Source organism: Diplotaxodon limnothrissa, linkage group LG6 (assembly GCF_057381915.1).
Source record: "Diplotaxodon limnothrissa isolate DT_005_m linkage group LG6, D_limnothrissa_male_GT1.1, whole genome shotgun sequence".
Taxonomy (NCBI): Eukaryota; Metazoa; Chordata; class Actinopteri; order Cichliformes; family Cichlidae; genus Diplotaxodon; species Diplotaxodon limnothrissa.
In genome coordinates this window covers 21,730,083-21,746,075 of record NC_140601.1, presented here as the reverse complement: position 1 = coordinate 21,746,075, position 15,993 = coordinate 21,730,083, and the positions used below count along the sequence as shown (strand labels likewise).

The 15,993-nt window shown below is 38.6% G+C and overlaps 1 protein-coding gene across 1 annotated transcript in view; it reads right to left on the bottom strand.

Moving 5' to 3' along the window:
* Window positions 1–12,667, bottom strand: part of tacr3a (tachykinin receptor 3a) — a 34,798-nt gene extending 22,131 nt beyond the window's left edge. The window contains exons 1-3 of the mRNA XM_085356960.1: window positions 12,195–12,667; window positions 8,605–8,802; window positions 7,694–7,844 (exon numbers count right to left, since the gene is read on the bottom strand). Of these exons, the coding sequence (XP_085213086.1) occupies window positions 7,694–7,844; window positions 8,605–8,802; window positions 12,195–12,562 (717 nt within the window). The 5' untranslated portion in view covers window positions 12,563–12,667. The remainder of the gene's footprint in view (window positions 1–7,693; window positions 7,845–8,604; window positions 8,803–12,194) is intronic.
* Window positions 12,668–15,993: the final 3,326 nt, after the last annotated feature.

The window sequence follows — 15,993 nt, the reverse complement described above, 5'->3', positions numbered from 1 at the left end:
TCCAGGCCAGCTCGGAGTAAGTGGCAGGAAGACCGGGAACAAAGGGGGGGGAAAGCCTCCAGGGCCCCTCGTCTCAATCCGGTGAAGAAACCAACTGAGCCACAGGTACTCATCAGAATGGCTGGGAATGTGCTGTGCATCTTCTTGTGCTTGTGGACCCTGAGTGGGATGACAGGAGCGCATTGGGACAGAGCAAATCACACCCAGTACCCGCATGGGTTTTCAACCAACTACTGGTGGCAGTTTAAGAACACAACCGGATAGCATCACTTGGAGCGAGACAGTTTGTTTGGTTGCTTTAGCAACACATCCAGGAACACTGCCAACTTTTCAACTGCTCTGAACCTGAATGGAAGGTTGATTCACCAGTAGCTGGGAAGGTGAACTGCTCTGGTGAGACAGACCTGCTCGTCTGACTCAAAGAATATGACTTGTTGCAGGACATTATACAGTTAAACGAACTGGAAACAGGCCAATTGCCTATGTGTACGAAGGACAATGGATTAGCCCAAGTTGGAGATTAACCATGGAACATGGCAACATCACTTATTCTTTTGTCTTTTGCAAGAAGGATGTAAACAGAGAAGCCTTTTGTCTACATTTACATCATGAACACTTGAGGTTTTGAGCCAAGAAGATCAAAACAGCTTGATCCAATTTCCTTTACAAAGCTTTTTCTGTGGTGACAACAGGACAGGAGAAGAGTTGTAAATGCAGATAATTCACAAGTTGACTCTAACCCCCACAGGATGCCTACAGTGAGAAGATTTGGGGGGTTGATAGGAGTCATAAAGAAGGGTGTTGACTTGCTGCAGCTTTGAAGTTAGCTGAGAGCCACATGGACAAACAATAAAGTCAACTGATGCGTTTAAATACCTATGTCTGTATACAGTTGGATTGTAGAGACATATGATTTTTGAGAATGATGATTCTTCTTGTTTGACCTTTGACATTCAGTTGTTTACTTGAAGAAATACATAATGAATTGCACGACAGGAGTAGATCCGCCACAAGGCTGGATAGCTTGGTTACCGTCTGGTCCTTGGTGGCATCTTCTTTTGAAAAAATTAATTCCTGTTTTTGAACTGTTGATACTGATTTGCTTATGTATAGGATGTAGTTTACTGTGCATGAATGAAATCTACACTGACACTGTCTAAACAAAGGGTGCATAAGTTGAAATTTAAGTATACAATGACAAAAAGGAGGGAAATGTTAAGTCTAATTGTTGAATGTCGCCATTGTGTTTCTTAAATTTGTACAGTCTTAGTTTAAGCAGTAGGATCAAAGCCATTCCTTTGATTCTGACCACCTCTCCAGCCACTCTGTGCTGGGGGAGGTTTTATTGTAGATACATCCTATCTGAAAGATCTGTTTCTTTTGATGTAAGCTTCCTGGGTTTATGACCCTTTGGTCAGCAGGAGGTCACACACACACACACACACACACACACACACACACACACACACACACACACACACACACACACACACACACACACACACACACACACTCAGTGTATACATTTACATACAGTGCCTTGTCTTTGTAACCAAAGGGGGGTTGCAAGGGGAGGTGCTTTGTAAACTATTGTTTGAAGTTTGTCAATAAAAGGCAGCGAGAGGAGGCCACCATTTTGGGGTTCTTTGTCGTGCTGGACACAGACGAGGCCTCCCTTGTGCAAGTAATGGATCGATCGACTGTCTTGTTTTCTTCATGATGAATAAGTCTCTAGAATTAGCGGGGTTTGTGGAAACACAGACCCAACATATAATTTGGCTGATGATGAGGACATTGTTTTGCTAGATACTTTTGAGTAAGTGAGCAATTTATCAGGTAGTAGGTATTCTCCTTTTACCTCTGCTTTAAAGATGATATATTGAGTTACACATTCAAGGTCACTGGTTCAGTTCCAGCCAGAGGAACAACTCCACTTTATGGGTGTGTAAAAACTCTGCCAAAGCAAACCTGCAGAGCTAGTCCGCTGCAAAAGAACCGTCTTGTAAAAGCTGAGGAGTTGACAGCAATGAGCAAGATGCAGCAGCTGCGTTGTTGTCTGTACGGTACTATAACACCCTGCTGTTTGTGAAATTATGATGAAAAAGGAATCTATGTTCATGTCAATTAATATAAATTTATAAGTAATATATGTAAGTAATAAGAATTTTTTTTCTGAGTAAAGAGGAAAGTGTTACCAATAACAACAAGGAAAATAACGTTTTTTTCCTTTCTGAGATAAGATACTACACATAGTTCCTGTGGTAGTTTACTTAATCAGTCTCATCCAGATTCAGTGAAACGTCTTGGACAAAACAGGGAAAAGACATACATGCTTACGTTATGATCTTTGTAGTAAGATGTCACTATAATTTCTTTTTGCACTGAAACATTCTCTCAGATTAAGCCTGATTAATTGTAAGATTACATTAAATCTGCAGACTGTATAACAAACAAACAAAATAAATTCAATCTGTGTTGTTGGTTTATGAGCAAAATGACAGAAACATGGTTACAGGCTTGCAACTTCCCAGTCGCACAGTAGACCAGCCCTGACACATACTTTTTTCACTCTAATTACAAAACAAATATTAAGGGCCATAAATTGGCTTGAATTTTTTCCCTGGCCTGTCTGAAAATAACGTTTTAAATTTGTATTTCCCCTTCATGATTTCTTTCTTTTTTTCTTTGCTTTTTTTCATATTTGTCACACCTACATGTTTCAGATCACCAAATAAAATTTGGTATTACAGACAAAGTTAACCCAAGAAAATGCAAAAGGTACTTTGTAAATGAGGATTTTTTTTTTTACTAAGGAAAAAAAGCTTTCCAAACCTGCCTGGCATTATGTGACGAAATTAATTGACCTCTGTTATTAAATCATGAATTAACTGTGATTAACAACATTATATTTGGAAAGTTGAATCCACTTTCACTAGCCAGGCTCAGGCCAGACCTGTTGATTTAAGAAATCACTTAATTAGATGCTGTCTAAGAAAGTGAAATAGGCTAAATGCAATAAGCTGCCAAGCTTTGCACAGTCATTTATATGGTTTAAGGGGCAAATACTTTTTCATACAGGAAGGTTTTTCTCCTTAACAAATGAAATTATCATTTTTTAAAAATCGATTTTATATTTACTCTAGTTATCTTTGGCTATAGTTAGAATTCTGTTTCACTGTGGTCAAAGTGAGCTGATATGACTGAAAAGCTCTGACAACAGGATGTTTTTACTTGCTCGTTCGTCTAAGAAGTTAGAGGGACATTTATTTGGTGTAACATTTAGAAAAAAGCTTTTATTTTATTTTACTTATCATAACATAACTTGTTATGTCGAATCAGTCACATATTATTTAACCTCAGTCTCCACATACACAACTGTAACTGTAAATAACAGCAGTTTGCAGACTAATGATTGAAATAAGAGCAGTGCAAATAACATAAGTTCATTTTTTACACTGTATTCATCCTGGGTCTGTTTTCATTTATTATTTCATTTTTAAATTCCAACAATTAAGTAAAATTGTATTCTTGGATGTATCTATTTATTAGATTTTATGTTACAAAGTTAGGAAAGCTTAAGTCGAGCTAAGTTGTGCTTGATGTTTCCTTACACATAAAACAATCCCAGTTTCTTTCTCACAGTGACGGCCACAGTTGATTATTTTAACACTAGTTTTGGTCCAGCACGATGGCCATGTGGCAGACAACGCAGAGGGCATCAATCAGAAAAAGAAAATTGTGAGTGATTCCAGAAAATATTGAACTGATTCTACCTGATGTTTTTGTATTTGCTTTCATTTTTTAGCACGTTTATGGAGCTAATCATGTTTATTGTGTGTGACAGGTTGAATGACTATTGCATATAAAACTGTTCAGTTAATACTAATTCATATCAGTTGATATAAGGACGAAAATAATGTAAATATGGTAAGAAAATGGTTAAGAGTTTATTATTTTTCATGTTATATTAATGACTTTCATGTTACTTAAGAGAACTGCAATCTATACATCAGTGATCGGCTAGTAAGCCTTTTCTGGGATCGATTAGTAGTGTCTCTATTCTCCACTAGGGGGCTTTCGCGCGTTCTCCTCACTGCAATAAACTACTGCATGAGAGACGCAAGTCATAATCACTCTCGTGATTCTTTTCCCCCTGTTTTCAGGTAAAAGTGTTTAAAAGTTGATATATTTCCAATGTGTACACTGTTAAGATATTTAAGAGGTAATCCTTCATTGTTTTGTAAGCGTTAAAAGCATTACATTGCAGTTTTGTGCACATATACGTGGCGGTTTTGAGCTGTGTTTTGTACTGTGTAATGGCCATTAAGATAACGGCAGGAGCTAAAAACACCGCGATTGTCAGCCATTTTGTCAGGAAACCTGCTCAAGTATATGTATGATAAGCACTTTAGTATTTCGGTTTATTATTTAGTGTTTTTCTTCCACCATGTGACATTTAGCAGTACAGAATGTGAAACGTTTCTGCTCATTTTCACTGCAATAAACTACTGCATGAGAGACGCAAGTCATAATCACTCTCGTGATTCTTTTCCCCCTGTTTTCAGGGGTGTAACATGTGCAGTGAACTGACTGCAAAGCTCATGGTCAGCATGCTCAAAAAAAAGTTAAACTCAATGCGTACTGACAAGCCTTTCCACTGTGAACCCATTAAATTTAATTTGCTCAGAATTAATAAGTAAAACTAAACTGGGACACAGCTAATGAGCCATAGCTTTGTTCACTAATACCATGAAGAGCTGAAAGCAATTTAAGGTCAACTTGGAGTTGAGTTTCCTTTAAAATGGGTTCACAATGCACAGTTTGACATCTTCTATGTACATTGTCTATAACACTTTCATAAAGGCGACACAATCCTTTAAAACATGAAAAAAACATGAAGTCATCTTAGGAACAGGAACCCTGACACCATCTGCATTTACTTACTCAAATGAGTTATAGTTATAGTGTCTATTTAGCTGTAGACACAACAATATTTCCATCAGATTCATTTACATTTCTGTGCCAGTCACCAAGCTGATTTTTTTTTTATGAGTTTTCAAATTGATTCGGCTCACTGAGCTGAATATATATATTTATTTATTTAGTATGTTTTGCCTGGAGTACCATAAAAACATTAGCTTGTAAGCCTGGTGCTGTTCTCTCCTTTGTGTAATCTATTCTGACCAGAGACTCAGAGCACTGTACTCTCAACCTGCATGACATTCATGTGCTCAGATAAACACACTGTACCATGTAAACCAGCAATGAGAACAGAACAGTGCTTCATCAATTACAAAAAACAAAAAAATTAAATGGTAAAATTAAGATTTAAACAATTCTGCTCTAAAACAAGTGAACAAAATATATGTCTGGGGTCAAATCTGAATATGTCTATGTACAAAACCCCGTACAGACATATCTATCTATCTATCTATCTATCTATCTATCTATCTATCTATATATATATATATATATATATATATATATATATAATTACAAGCACATCATTTAGTAAATGTAATGTTCTACTGTTGAGTGGACCTTACATCTCCTCCAGTGATTTCTAATCTATCCAATATATTTACCTTTATTAGTGTTGTCTGAGAAAAGTAAATATGATTTGTTCTTTCATAGATATAATTTTGCTGGCACCGTGAAGACACCGTGAAAGGCATTAATAACAGATCATGCCTGTTAGCAAATAGACATTTTATTTGAAGAAGAATTAAATGTTTTTGACAAAATTAGAAAAAGGTCCAAAGCTAAACCAAAGCATAATCGGTGTGCAGCAGCATTAGCTAGATAATAGTTGTGGGTGAGCCAACAATGGTTGCTTTTTTAAAATGCCTTTGTAGTGGGGCGTGGTCTGCGGTGCCGCTGCAGGGAAGGCAGACGCAGGGAAGGCAGACGCACCTTCCCTGTCGCATAAAATGGAAACTGGGTCCTGTCTTTAAATTGTTGTTGTTGGTGTTTGGCTGGCGCCTGGACTTCGACACTGCCGCCACCCCCACCGGCGTTCCCCAACAGTGTAGGAGAGGGGGCCAGCAGAGTGGGGCCAGCCAGGACGCAGCCTGCCTTTGCGCCCATACCCACTTCTTGGGTGGGAGCACCTGGAGCCTTGCAGGTGCCTGCACCTGCTCCAGCTCCCCGGAGGAGGGCCGCAGAGGAACCATTGTGTCCTCAACCTGTGCAGCCAGAGCTGGAGGTGGAGGATGAGGCACGCAAGCAACCTCACCAGCCGGAGGTGGAGGATGAGGCGAAGGATGAGGCGAACGGGGGACCAGTTCGGCCTGAGCCCAGAGGTCCGGGTGGCGGAGGGACTGGCCGTGCCACCCGGTACAGCGGTGCCACCTGGTACAGCGGCGTTCTCACTGGAGTCTGTTGCACCTGCAGGACCTGCCAAGCTGGAGACAGAGGTCAAAGTGTGCGGGAGTCCTGCCAAGCCCAAGGTTGGCATGCTGTTTGATCCGGCCTCTCTTCCATCAGAGGCCGGCGTGTTGTGTGGTCCTGCGTGCCGGCTGCCTGCCGAGCTGCCAGGCTCTACATCTGTCTAACTGGGTCCCCAAAAAAACCACCCAAAGTACAGCCAATACAAACTTATTGAAGTGAGACTAGAGCAGACTAGCAGATATTTAAAAAAAACAAACAAAAAAAACATAGAACTATGAAACGTATACATAGTCCAAGTTTAAATTGCATTAAAGTACAATTTCCAATAATATTTATTTTATAAATAACTGAATATATCCATATGCATACACACATTTGTTATACAAATATGGGTCTATGTGGGTCCTTCTAACCTAGCTGTAATCTGTACTTTAAAAATATTATGACAAACCTAATTTATCACAATCACCTCTACAGCAGTTTGAAGATCTGCTTTGTGTTATTTTCTCTCTCTCTCTCTCTTTTCTTTTTGTGTGCATTTTTTTCAGTATTTTAGGCAATTGAAGTGAATGACGTTTTCAAAATTAATACCCACTGGTTGGTTGGACAGTCACTGGAGCTACAGTCATTAGAAGAAAAGTGCTACATCAATAGCCTTACAGCAGTAATCCATTATTTTTGACAGCAGGCAGCAGAACAAGCTACCTGTGAAATATGGTGTGTTTTAACAACAGCTGCATTCTCACAACTTTAAATTGTCTAATGGAGACTACAAGGTTAAAATTATTTGTCATCCACTTCCACTGGATGTTTATTCCAAGGCAACGCTACACTAACCATAGCATGTCCAAAGAAGTACACAAAATAGGCCCAGAGAAAATAATTAAGTTTGGTGGCAGTCTGAGAGTCTTCCCCTCATTCAACAATAAACGTTTCATCTACAGTGACTATATCATTAAAAAAAACAAAAGTTTAAATACAAATCCTAAATGTATGTGCACTGCTGCATAATTCCTCTGCCTTGGTGCATGCTGAAATGGTTTCTAGCTTGAGCAAAGTAAAGACAAATATACGCAGCAGGGTTTGCTGTCCTTATCCTGGCTTACTTTAGATTATAAAACAGAAGCAAGATGAAAGTACTCTGAAGCTTCAGGATTCTCAGTGGCAGAAAAATACTTATTCCCATTTCTCTGCCTTTAAGCATTCAACAGTTATCACATTCACAGTTGCAAATTGGGTTCCCATAGGTCATATCTTGATTTTTCAGATGCTGGTGTATTATTTCCCCTGTAAGCCCGCTTACCTTCCTTTTAGCCCGGAGCTGTCCATGATAGTTATCAGACGAATCTCCAGGGATCTCACCACCCCATAGTGTCAGCCCCACTATGGTGTAAGTAATGCCCATCACCACTAAGGGCAGCAAGTACACCAGCACTGTTACTATGATATGATACCTAAGAAGAAGGTATAAAAATTGTCAAAGAAGTGGGAACACTTAAAAAATAATCATACATAACTCACACATAGTATATGTTTCATGCTGTATAAACATGTCCACCTCTGTGCTCTTAGTTCCTGTTGCAACTGATAAATGTAACATTCTGGGAACACTTGCACTATAATCCCAAATGACTGCATTTGGTGCTACCTTCCAGAAAAAATAACAAAAGACAATAAATTAACAAATTGTTTTGGTGTGTTTACTATATTTTGCATTTTTTGAATGCTTCTCTATTCTTATTTACCTCTGAAAAAAAACATAATTTCTCTGGAATGCTATTTTTTACTCTCATAATGCTAATGAATACGACAGTAAACACTGCAATATTTCATATTTTGCCATTTTTCTGACAATGGCACAAGTTTTCATCAGATGTAGTCATAGGGTTTATGTTTTCCAAATACTTGCAATGTCTTTACCTTTTAAACAAAACTACCACTGTACAACTATATACTTACAAAAATTAAATCAATATGTTGTAAAATCGCTATTTTTTGCTGAGCTTAGCACACATAATGCTCAAACGGGAACACTACCCTGTAGTGTTTCCAACAATACTGCTCTGCTCTACTTTGTTTAAATGTACTGAGTGATGTTTAAAATGAAGGATGGGATTTATTAGTTTATTTCATCTTGCTTGTATTATTTGTATAAGTACATCCAACACATTCAAACATCAGACATAGCAGAAAAAACAGATAAATCTTTCTCACATGAAGGAGTCATCCTTCCTGTTGGGCCAGGCCACATAGCAGACAGTCCTTTGGGGTATGCTTCGGATGGTTTGGATGGTTGAGAAGTAGCAGAGGGGGAAAGCCAAAACTATAGCTAGACTCCAGATACAAACAATAACCCCTGTGGTGACCTTCGCTGACAGTCGAGGCTTAAGAGGATGGATGATGGCCATGTACCTACAGCAAAGAGGTTAAAAAGAGAATTCTGTGTTTCTATTTAATTGCTGACGTACATGTCAGAGTTAACACATCCTTAATGTTATTATTTTGTCTTTATTGCAGTTACTTTTTACAGATCGTAACATCTCAAAATTTGTCTTCAAATCAGTGGTCGTTATACACTCTGAAGTTGTTTCATGTCAAGGATTTTAAGAGGACTCAAGAGGCAAACATGAAACAATATTTCACAGTTCAAAAGTAATTATTTGAGAAAGTGTGAAATTTAAAAGATAGCATCAAGTCTATTTGCTGTATGCAATAAAGAAAAAAAAATTCTCTTACCTAAGCATTTAACTTCAACAAGCTGCTGGAATATAAAGTATAATTTTAAAGTGGAAAATGTCACTAATGCACAAGTGGAATTGACTGAATCGCCCATTAATTCAACTTATGATTCAACGACATTTTCAACATTAAAAATATACCTCATTTTCTACAAGGCAGTCTTGTATAAGTCCAATTACATGGGGGTGTTTGAATTTCGGGGAAGCTGATGGATTATTCATTCCTAAAAAGCTGTGATGAGATTTTGTTTGACTGACACAGTGAAACACTGACAGGAGATTACCATCTTCATGAACTCAGCTCAGGATGTTACATGATTTTCAATAGGCAATCACAGGGGCTTAGAGCTGCTAATTCAATCTTCCTAGGATGGTAAAAAAAAAAAAAATAGGCCTTGTCCTTTCACTCCAGTGACCACAACCCTCTCGGGGATAACAGCAAATTCACCAGTAATTGTTTGGAACTTATTGCTTCTCACTGGACCTTGTTAAATGTGGAATCAAGTATGTTCCAGAGCACAATGTCAGCTGATGGAATGGACTTGCAGTGAGCAAACATGAAAAACCTAAATAAAATAACACAAGTGTACACCTTTTTGATATCTATCGAAGAACATTTAGGGAGACAACAGAACTGGGTGTGACTCGGAAGCCTGTCATGCCTGAAGCTACACAGGACAGCTTTTGGAAAGCATATTGTTTTGAAGCTATGTCACAACACTGTTTTATTACCAAGTAAACATTCACTCAATCACCAGCATGTGCTTAACTAGCAGAGATTACCTCAGATGAAGAGTCCAGACCAAAAATAATGTACAGAGGTACATTTCAAGTGCTCTCTCAAAAGTCCTCAAGGGAAAGAAAAATGTTTAATCAGTCTGCAAACCTCACTTTAGAGTATCACAAAGGAATCATTAATTGTTATTTGTACTTAATCCTTACTAGCCATGGTTTTCTATTCATTTTTTCTTTATATTGTTATCATTTGAACAACATTGCATTTTCTTTAGTAAAAGCTATGTTAAGTGTTCCCAATTAAAGCTATTTAAACAAAGAAAATTAAATTGTACATAAGCTTTTAAGAAATTAATTTCTGTTACAATATTGACCTCCAAAATATAATTAAATCAAGTATGTTCCAGAGCACAATGTCAGCTGATGGAATGGACTTGCAGTGAGCAAACATGAAAAACCTAAATAAAATAACACAAGTGTACACCTTTTTGATATCTATCGAAGAACATTTAGGGAGACAACAGAAAAGGGTTGGCGTAATAAGCAAATGCTTCAGCCAATACCTTTTGATTAGCCTTGTCTCATGCTTTCTTTCTTTATGGTAGATTTTTGTTCTGTTTTCACTGTTTTTTTTTTCTCACTGTTTTCACTGAGATTTGAATTTGAATGCTAATCAATAAAATCAATAATCAATAATCAAATAATTATATGAGGTATAAAAAATTGTTTAAAAAAATGACCACAGGGACATTGTAAAATCTTCAGTGGTGTTACCTTTCACACAGAAACCTGTTTTCTTTTCTTTCCGCTGCCCAAGGAAACACACTTGGCAGCTGAGAGACTCAGCAGGAAGGACAAATTCACAGATGATCATGAACTGTGGCCTCATGCCATTTCAAGACATCAGAGCGGAGACAGCACCATACTGGGGTTACGAAAAGCATGACCGGAGGTTACATCTACATCATCTAGGTCATGCCGATGTTCTCTTTCTCTGTACACAGATGACAAATTGAATGGACATTGTGGACCATAAATATAAAGGCATGTAAGTCGTTGTTGAGAGAAGCCAAAATGAGCACGGCCTGAGGAATTACATTGTTTCATTTGAGCGACAAGAAGAAGCACTGGAGGAAGAAAACACCTCAGACAATAACACAACGCACTGTGACACGTGAACACTAGCTGTAGACACACACTGCACTTGCTTGCAGCTTTCACATGATTTTGTCTTTTCATTATGTTCAGCCTGTGGCTACATCTTTCATCAGTTTAATCCCTTTATTCAAACATTATGATGTATGATGGTCCACTGATCAGTTTCAAAGCCCTGGTGATAGTGTTGACTGCATCCTCACATTAATGGAAAGCACAAGGGTTGTCAGAGAGAAAGACTGCAAACGAACCAACGGAGAAAAGAGGACGTGTGAATGAGCAAAAAAAAAAGAAAAAAAGGAAAAGATGTGCATGTGGCAGAAAGCAAGAGAGCCAGAGCGTGTAGGAGGAAAGGGCAATCTTTTCTAGGGTGTTGGCATACACAGAGTCATTCACTGCAGCACAGACTCTGTCCAAAACAACTGTTTCAGTCTGATTCACTTGCATTGAAATGTAAAACTAAATCTATGAAACAGGCTCAAGGTGTATGAGATGGCAGTCACCCCCCTGAGGAACTGCCTTTCCAATACAATTATGCAAATCACGACTTGACTACTCCATTGGGAATTGGGGAAAAAACAAACAAAAAAAACGTGTAACAGCAGGGACAGAGAGTGGGAACAAAAAAGGACAAAGATGAAGTTGATAACAGAGGCATCAGACTAAACTGGTGAGGACTCCAAATCAATTTCTATAAGGGAACAAGTTAATACATTCATTTGCCTTGCAAAACGCATTTTGACTTGAAGCAAGACACTGATTTTAATTCACATTCCCACAAGTGCTGCTTGAACTCAGGGTTGAAATAAAATGATCCAGATTAAAGTGTCAAGGTTATCTTTCATCCTGTGTGTTTTCTAATATTCTATTTTTCTGATTATTAGTTGCATTTAATAAGACTGTGCACATAAGTGGGATATATTCCCATTGCTGAATGAAGGGTCTGAACTCTAGTGTTTGTATAACATCCTCACACTGAGTGATTATTTGTTCCAATATTGAAAAAAAAAAATGACAGAAACTGATTAAAGGCTGTTGGTAAACCTAAAATAAGACCTTAATCAATTTACCCGGTGACCAATAAAAAACGAATTGGTGTATGAGGTGCATGTGGAGCAACAGAACATTATCTGTTTAACTTTTTTTTTTTTTTTTACTGCATTTTATAAAACCCACCTGTCCACAGCTATTGCCGCCATTGAGTAGATGCTTGCAAACACAGATGTGACTGGAAAGAAATTGTGGAATTTGCAGTAGGCTTCCCCGAAGTACCACTCCCCGTGAGCGGCATAGATAAAGTTTATTGAAGTATTGAAAGCAGCCATTGACGCATCCGAAAACGCCAGGTTCAGCAGAAAGTAGTTTGTCACTGTCCTCATGCGCTTGTGCGCAAGAATGATCCATATCACAATTAGGTTTCCAAACACCGCCACCGCCAGCACGAAGCTGTAGGCAACAGACCAGAGAGCGATGCGCCATGGCGGCTGGACGAACTGGTTGGTGTGATTCGTCGTTATGTTGGATCCGTTATATGAAGCCGTCATCCTCTTCTCCGTTTCCCCTGATGTTGTAAAGGTTTCAGTTGTTTCGCCAATATGTTCTAGGCGCACAGCTGGATTGGCAAGAAGGATTTGCTTACATGCGCCATAGCGCGCAACTTAAACACCCCTAACAAGATCCCCGTTTGTTTGATCCGACATGCACGTCTCTGCGCACAACTAATAAAACGCAGTGAAACTGTGTGTGGAACAAGTAAATCCCAGTGTCTGATTGTGCCTATGAATGCGCAGCCTCTCCTCCAGCAGCAGGACGCCGTGCGCGCTCAGTGACGCACAAGTGGCACAAAGTGAAAAAAGATTGATTGATTCTAGTGGCGGCTGTTTTACACTTCATGAATAATGCGCTCTCTCTCTCTCTCTCTCTCTCTGCGGTGTAGAATCAGTCCGTGTTTAGTGTGCACCTTTATCTACACTGACCCGTCAGATGATGTTGTTTGCAGTATTTCCAACGAAGCTACAAACAGGATATTACATTTCATTCATTCAGTCTTTCTCTCTAACACTTGTTGTTCCAACTATGTCAATGAATTCATCAGTGCCATTTCCTGCTGTTGGGTTCTCCAGATATATTAAATTTTGTGCTGCTGCTTATTATTATTATTATTATTATTATTATTATTATTATTATTATTATTATTAAGTTGTACTGGAGAGAAAGTGAAAGTGTGCAGTGTCCTGTGTCACCTTTACTTTTGGTATAGTTGTGATTTTTCTCATTTCTCCTTTTCCTGTCAGACCCATGCAGCATTTACAACTGACAGGCTGAAGTTCCCTCCAGACATCCAACAGCTCACATCGCTTTTTTCCCCATACAGTGCTATACAAACCTCTATCCGGGCTGCATTTACATGTTTTATACAGCTAATAAAATCCAATTGAGTTCAGCAAAGCTTTCTGACAGACAATAACATGCACTCACCAGTACAACTTGTTTGACATGGTTTGAGCTTTGTGACATGTTTTCATGCTGGAAGCTGCCATCAGAAGATGGGCACAGTGTCAGTCTGAAAAAAATCCCTTATGTAATGGCAACAGCAACAATCATCAACAACAATTGTGGTGTTAAACAATGCTCGGATGTGAAAGTGTGCCAAGAAAATATCCCCTCAATATTGCACCAGCAGCTTGAACCGGTGATAGAAGGCAGGATGGAACCATGCACTCAGGATGTTTATGCCAAATTTTGACCCTACTATCTGTAGTTCGCAGCAGAAAACAGCCCTCATTAGACCAGGAAACATATTTCCAGTGTTTGATTGTTTAATTTTGGTGAGCCTGTTATAATTGTAGCCTCATTTTCCTGTTCTTAGCTGACAGGAGTGACACCCAGTGTGGTCTTCTGCTGCTGCAGTCCAATGTTTTCAATGTTTAACACGTTGAGAGATGCTCTTCTCCTTACCTTGGCTGTACAAAGTGATGATTTGAGTTAGTGTTGCCTTCCTCTAAGCTTAAAGCAGTCTTGCTATTCTCCTCTGACATCAGCCATCAACAAGGTATTTTCTCCCAGGCAACTGCCACTCACTGGGTGTTTTCTGTTTTTCAGACTATTCCCTGCAAACACTAGAGATGTGTGTGAGAAAATCCCAGCAGATCTGTAGTTTCTGAGATACTCAGACACACTGCACTGGCACCAACGATCACACCACTTTCAAAGTGTCTTAAATCACCTTTTTTCTTAATTCTGATTCGAACATTGGCAGGTTGTCTTGACCATGCCTAAGTACATGTGAGTTACTGCCATGTGATTTGCTGACTAGATATTTGCATCAATGAGCAGTTGATGAATAAAGTAGCTGGTGAGTGTATCCCACTGTACTGTGGCAGCTGCTCAGTGTCATTTTTCCTCATTGAAACAATACATCCCCAGTTATCAGGTATGGTTCCACAGTAGGTCTTCCTCAAACTAAAACTTTTAACTCAGTTCAATGTGTGCATTCAAACAAAAGAAAAAAGTAAGCTTTGTTTTGAATTCTGACTCAGCAGAACATTTAATGCTGCATTTAAATGTGAGAGGACGTTTATTAGACATTTTCACTCTGCTAGGCACAATTACACTGCAGTGACTGCAGCCTGCGTCTATAGGCTGTGTCATATAAAAGTAAGACAATGTTTCCTGACACAAAGACATTGTTTGCAGCTTCTGAAATTCATCTTAATTATACTGTTTACCAAGAGATACAGGTGCATAAAAAGATGCAAATAGTTACAAACAAACGCTACACCTGTCAACTATTGCTACCCTGCAATCTGAAGCATAATGGTTTTACTCTCACTGTTAACATAATACATTGTAATGGCTATAGAGTAAGAAACTGTGCAGAAGTAATTAAATGGTTTTGTGGTGCAGGAACAAAACCTAAATTACCAGTAATTTAAAAAAAAAAAGTAAATACATTTGCAAAATGTTCAAATGATTGATGATGTAGTCGATAAGACAAGAAATGTTATGTATTGAAGGATTTACATAATAAGTATTTTGTTCTGCTTTGCAATCCTGCATATTAATGTCGGTTAAAATGAATATCAGATCCTTATTGTATAATATAACAGCATAATGTATACTGTGTGTATACATATTATTAAAGCAGGGTAAGATTTCCATTCATATCTGTCAGCAAACACAGTTTCTTAACAGCAGCATCAATGTTGGAAAAAAACAACAACAACAACTTCTTTTGTATGTGACGCATACCAACTTGAAATTGACTCCTGTCTGTTTTCCCCTTGGATCACGTTGAGAACAGCTGTGTAATGAGCCACCATGGACTTATTGTTTGGTCACTGCTTCTTTGCTGTGTTGTTGTTGTAAAGCTTGATAGGCTTGATTGTCATTGGGAAGCTCCATTTTCTGACTTAATGTGTCATTTGCTTAGCTATTTAGATAACAGTACCTTTTATAAACATGCCAGGACAGCTGATGTGTAGCTCTTTTCACTGCTGGTGCTGTGGTGTTTCAAACTGGGGTTAGAGCTCGGGGCTATTTGGTTTGATCAGTTCAAAATGTGGACAGCAACCATGGACAGCAATTTATTTGCTAATGAATGTGCATCGCTCTTCAATTATTTCCTAATTAGTCCATATCTCAGACATTAACAGCTGAAAATTGAATTCCTAAGAAGACTGTCATGTGAGGAATTCATTGTATTGTTCGTTCAGTTCAGTTTTTGCTGTCAAAGTGCAACTATTGACCAACAACAGACTGCCACACACTAATCAATTAAATGTTATCAGCAGCCATGCTTGCACTGCTGAAACATTTGGACTCAAATTTAGAAGCAAGGGAGTTTTTTCAGTGTTACCTCAACTAAAATGAGAATAATGAGGTAGGACTGTCAAACTCTAGTTTGTTGCTATAGATATACACCTACCAGAGCAAAGATTAACTGTCTTCAATCAAACCAGCTTCAGTGCAGTTA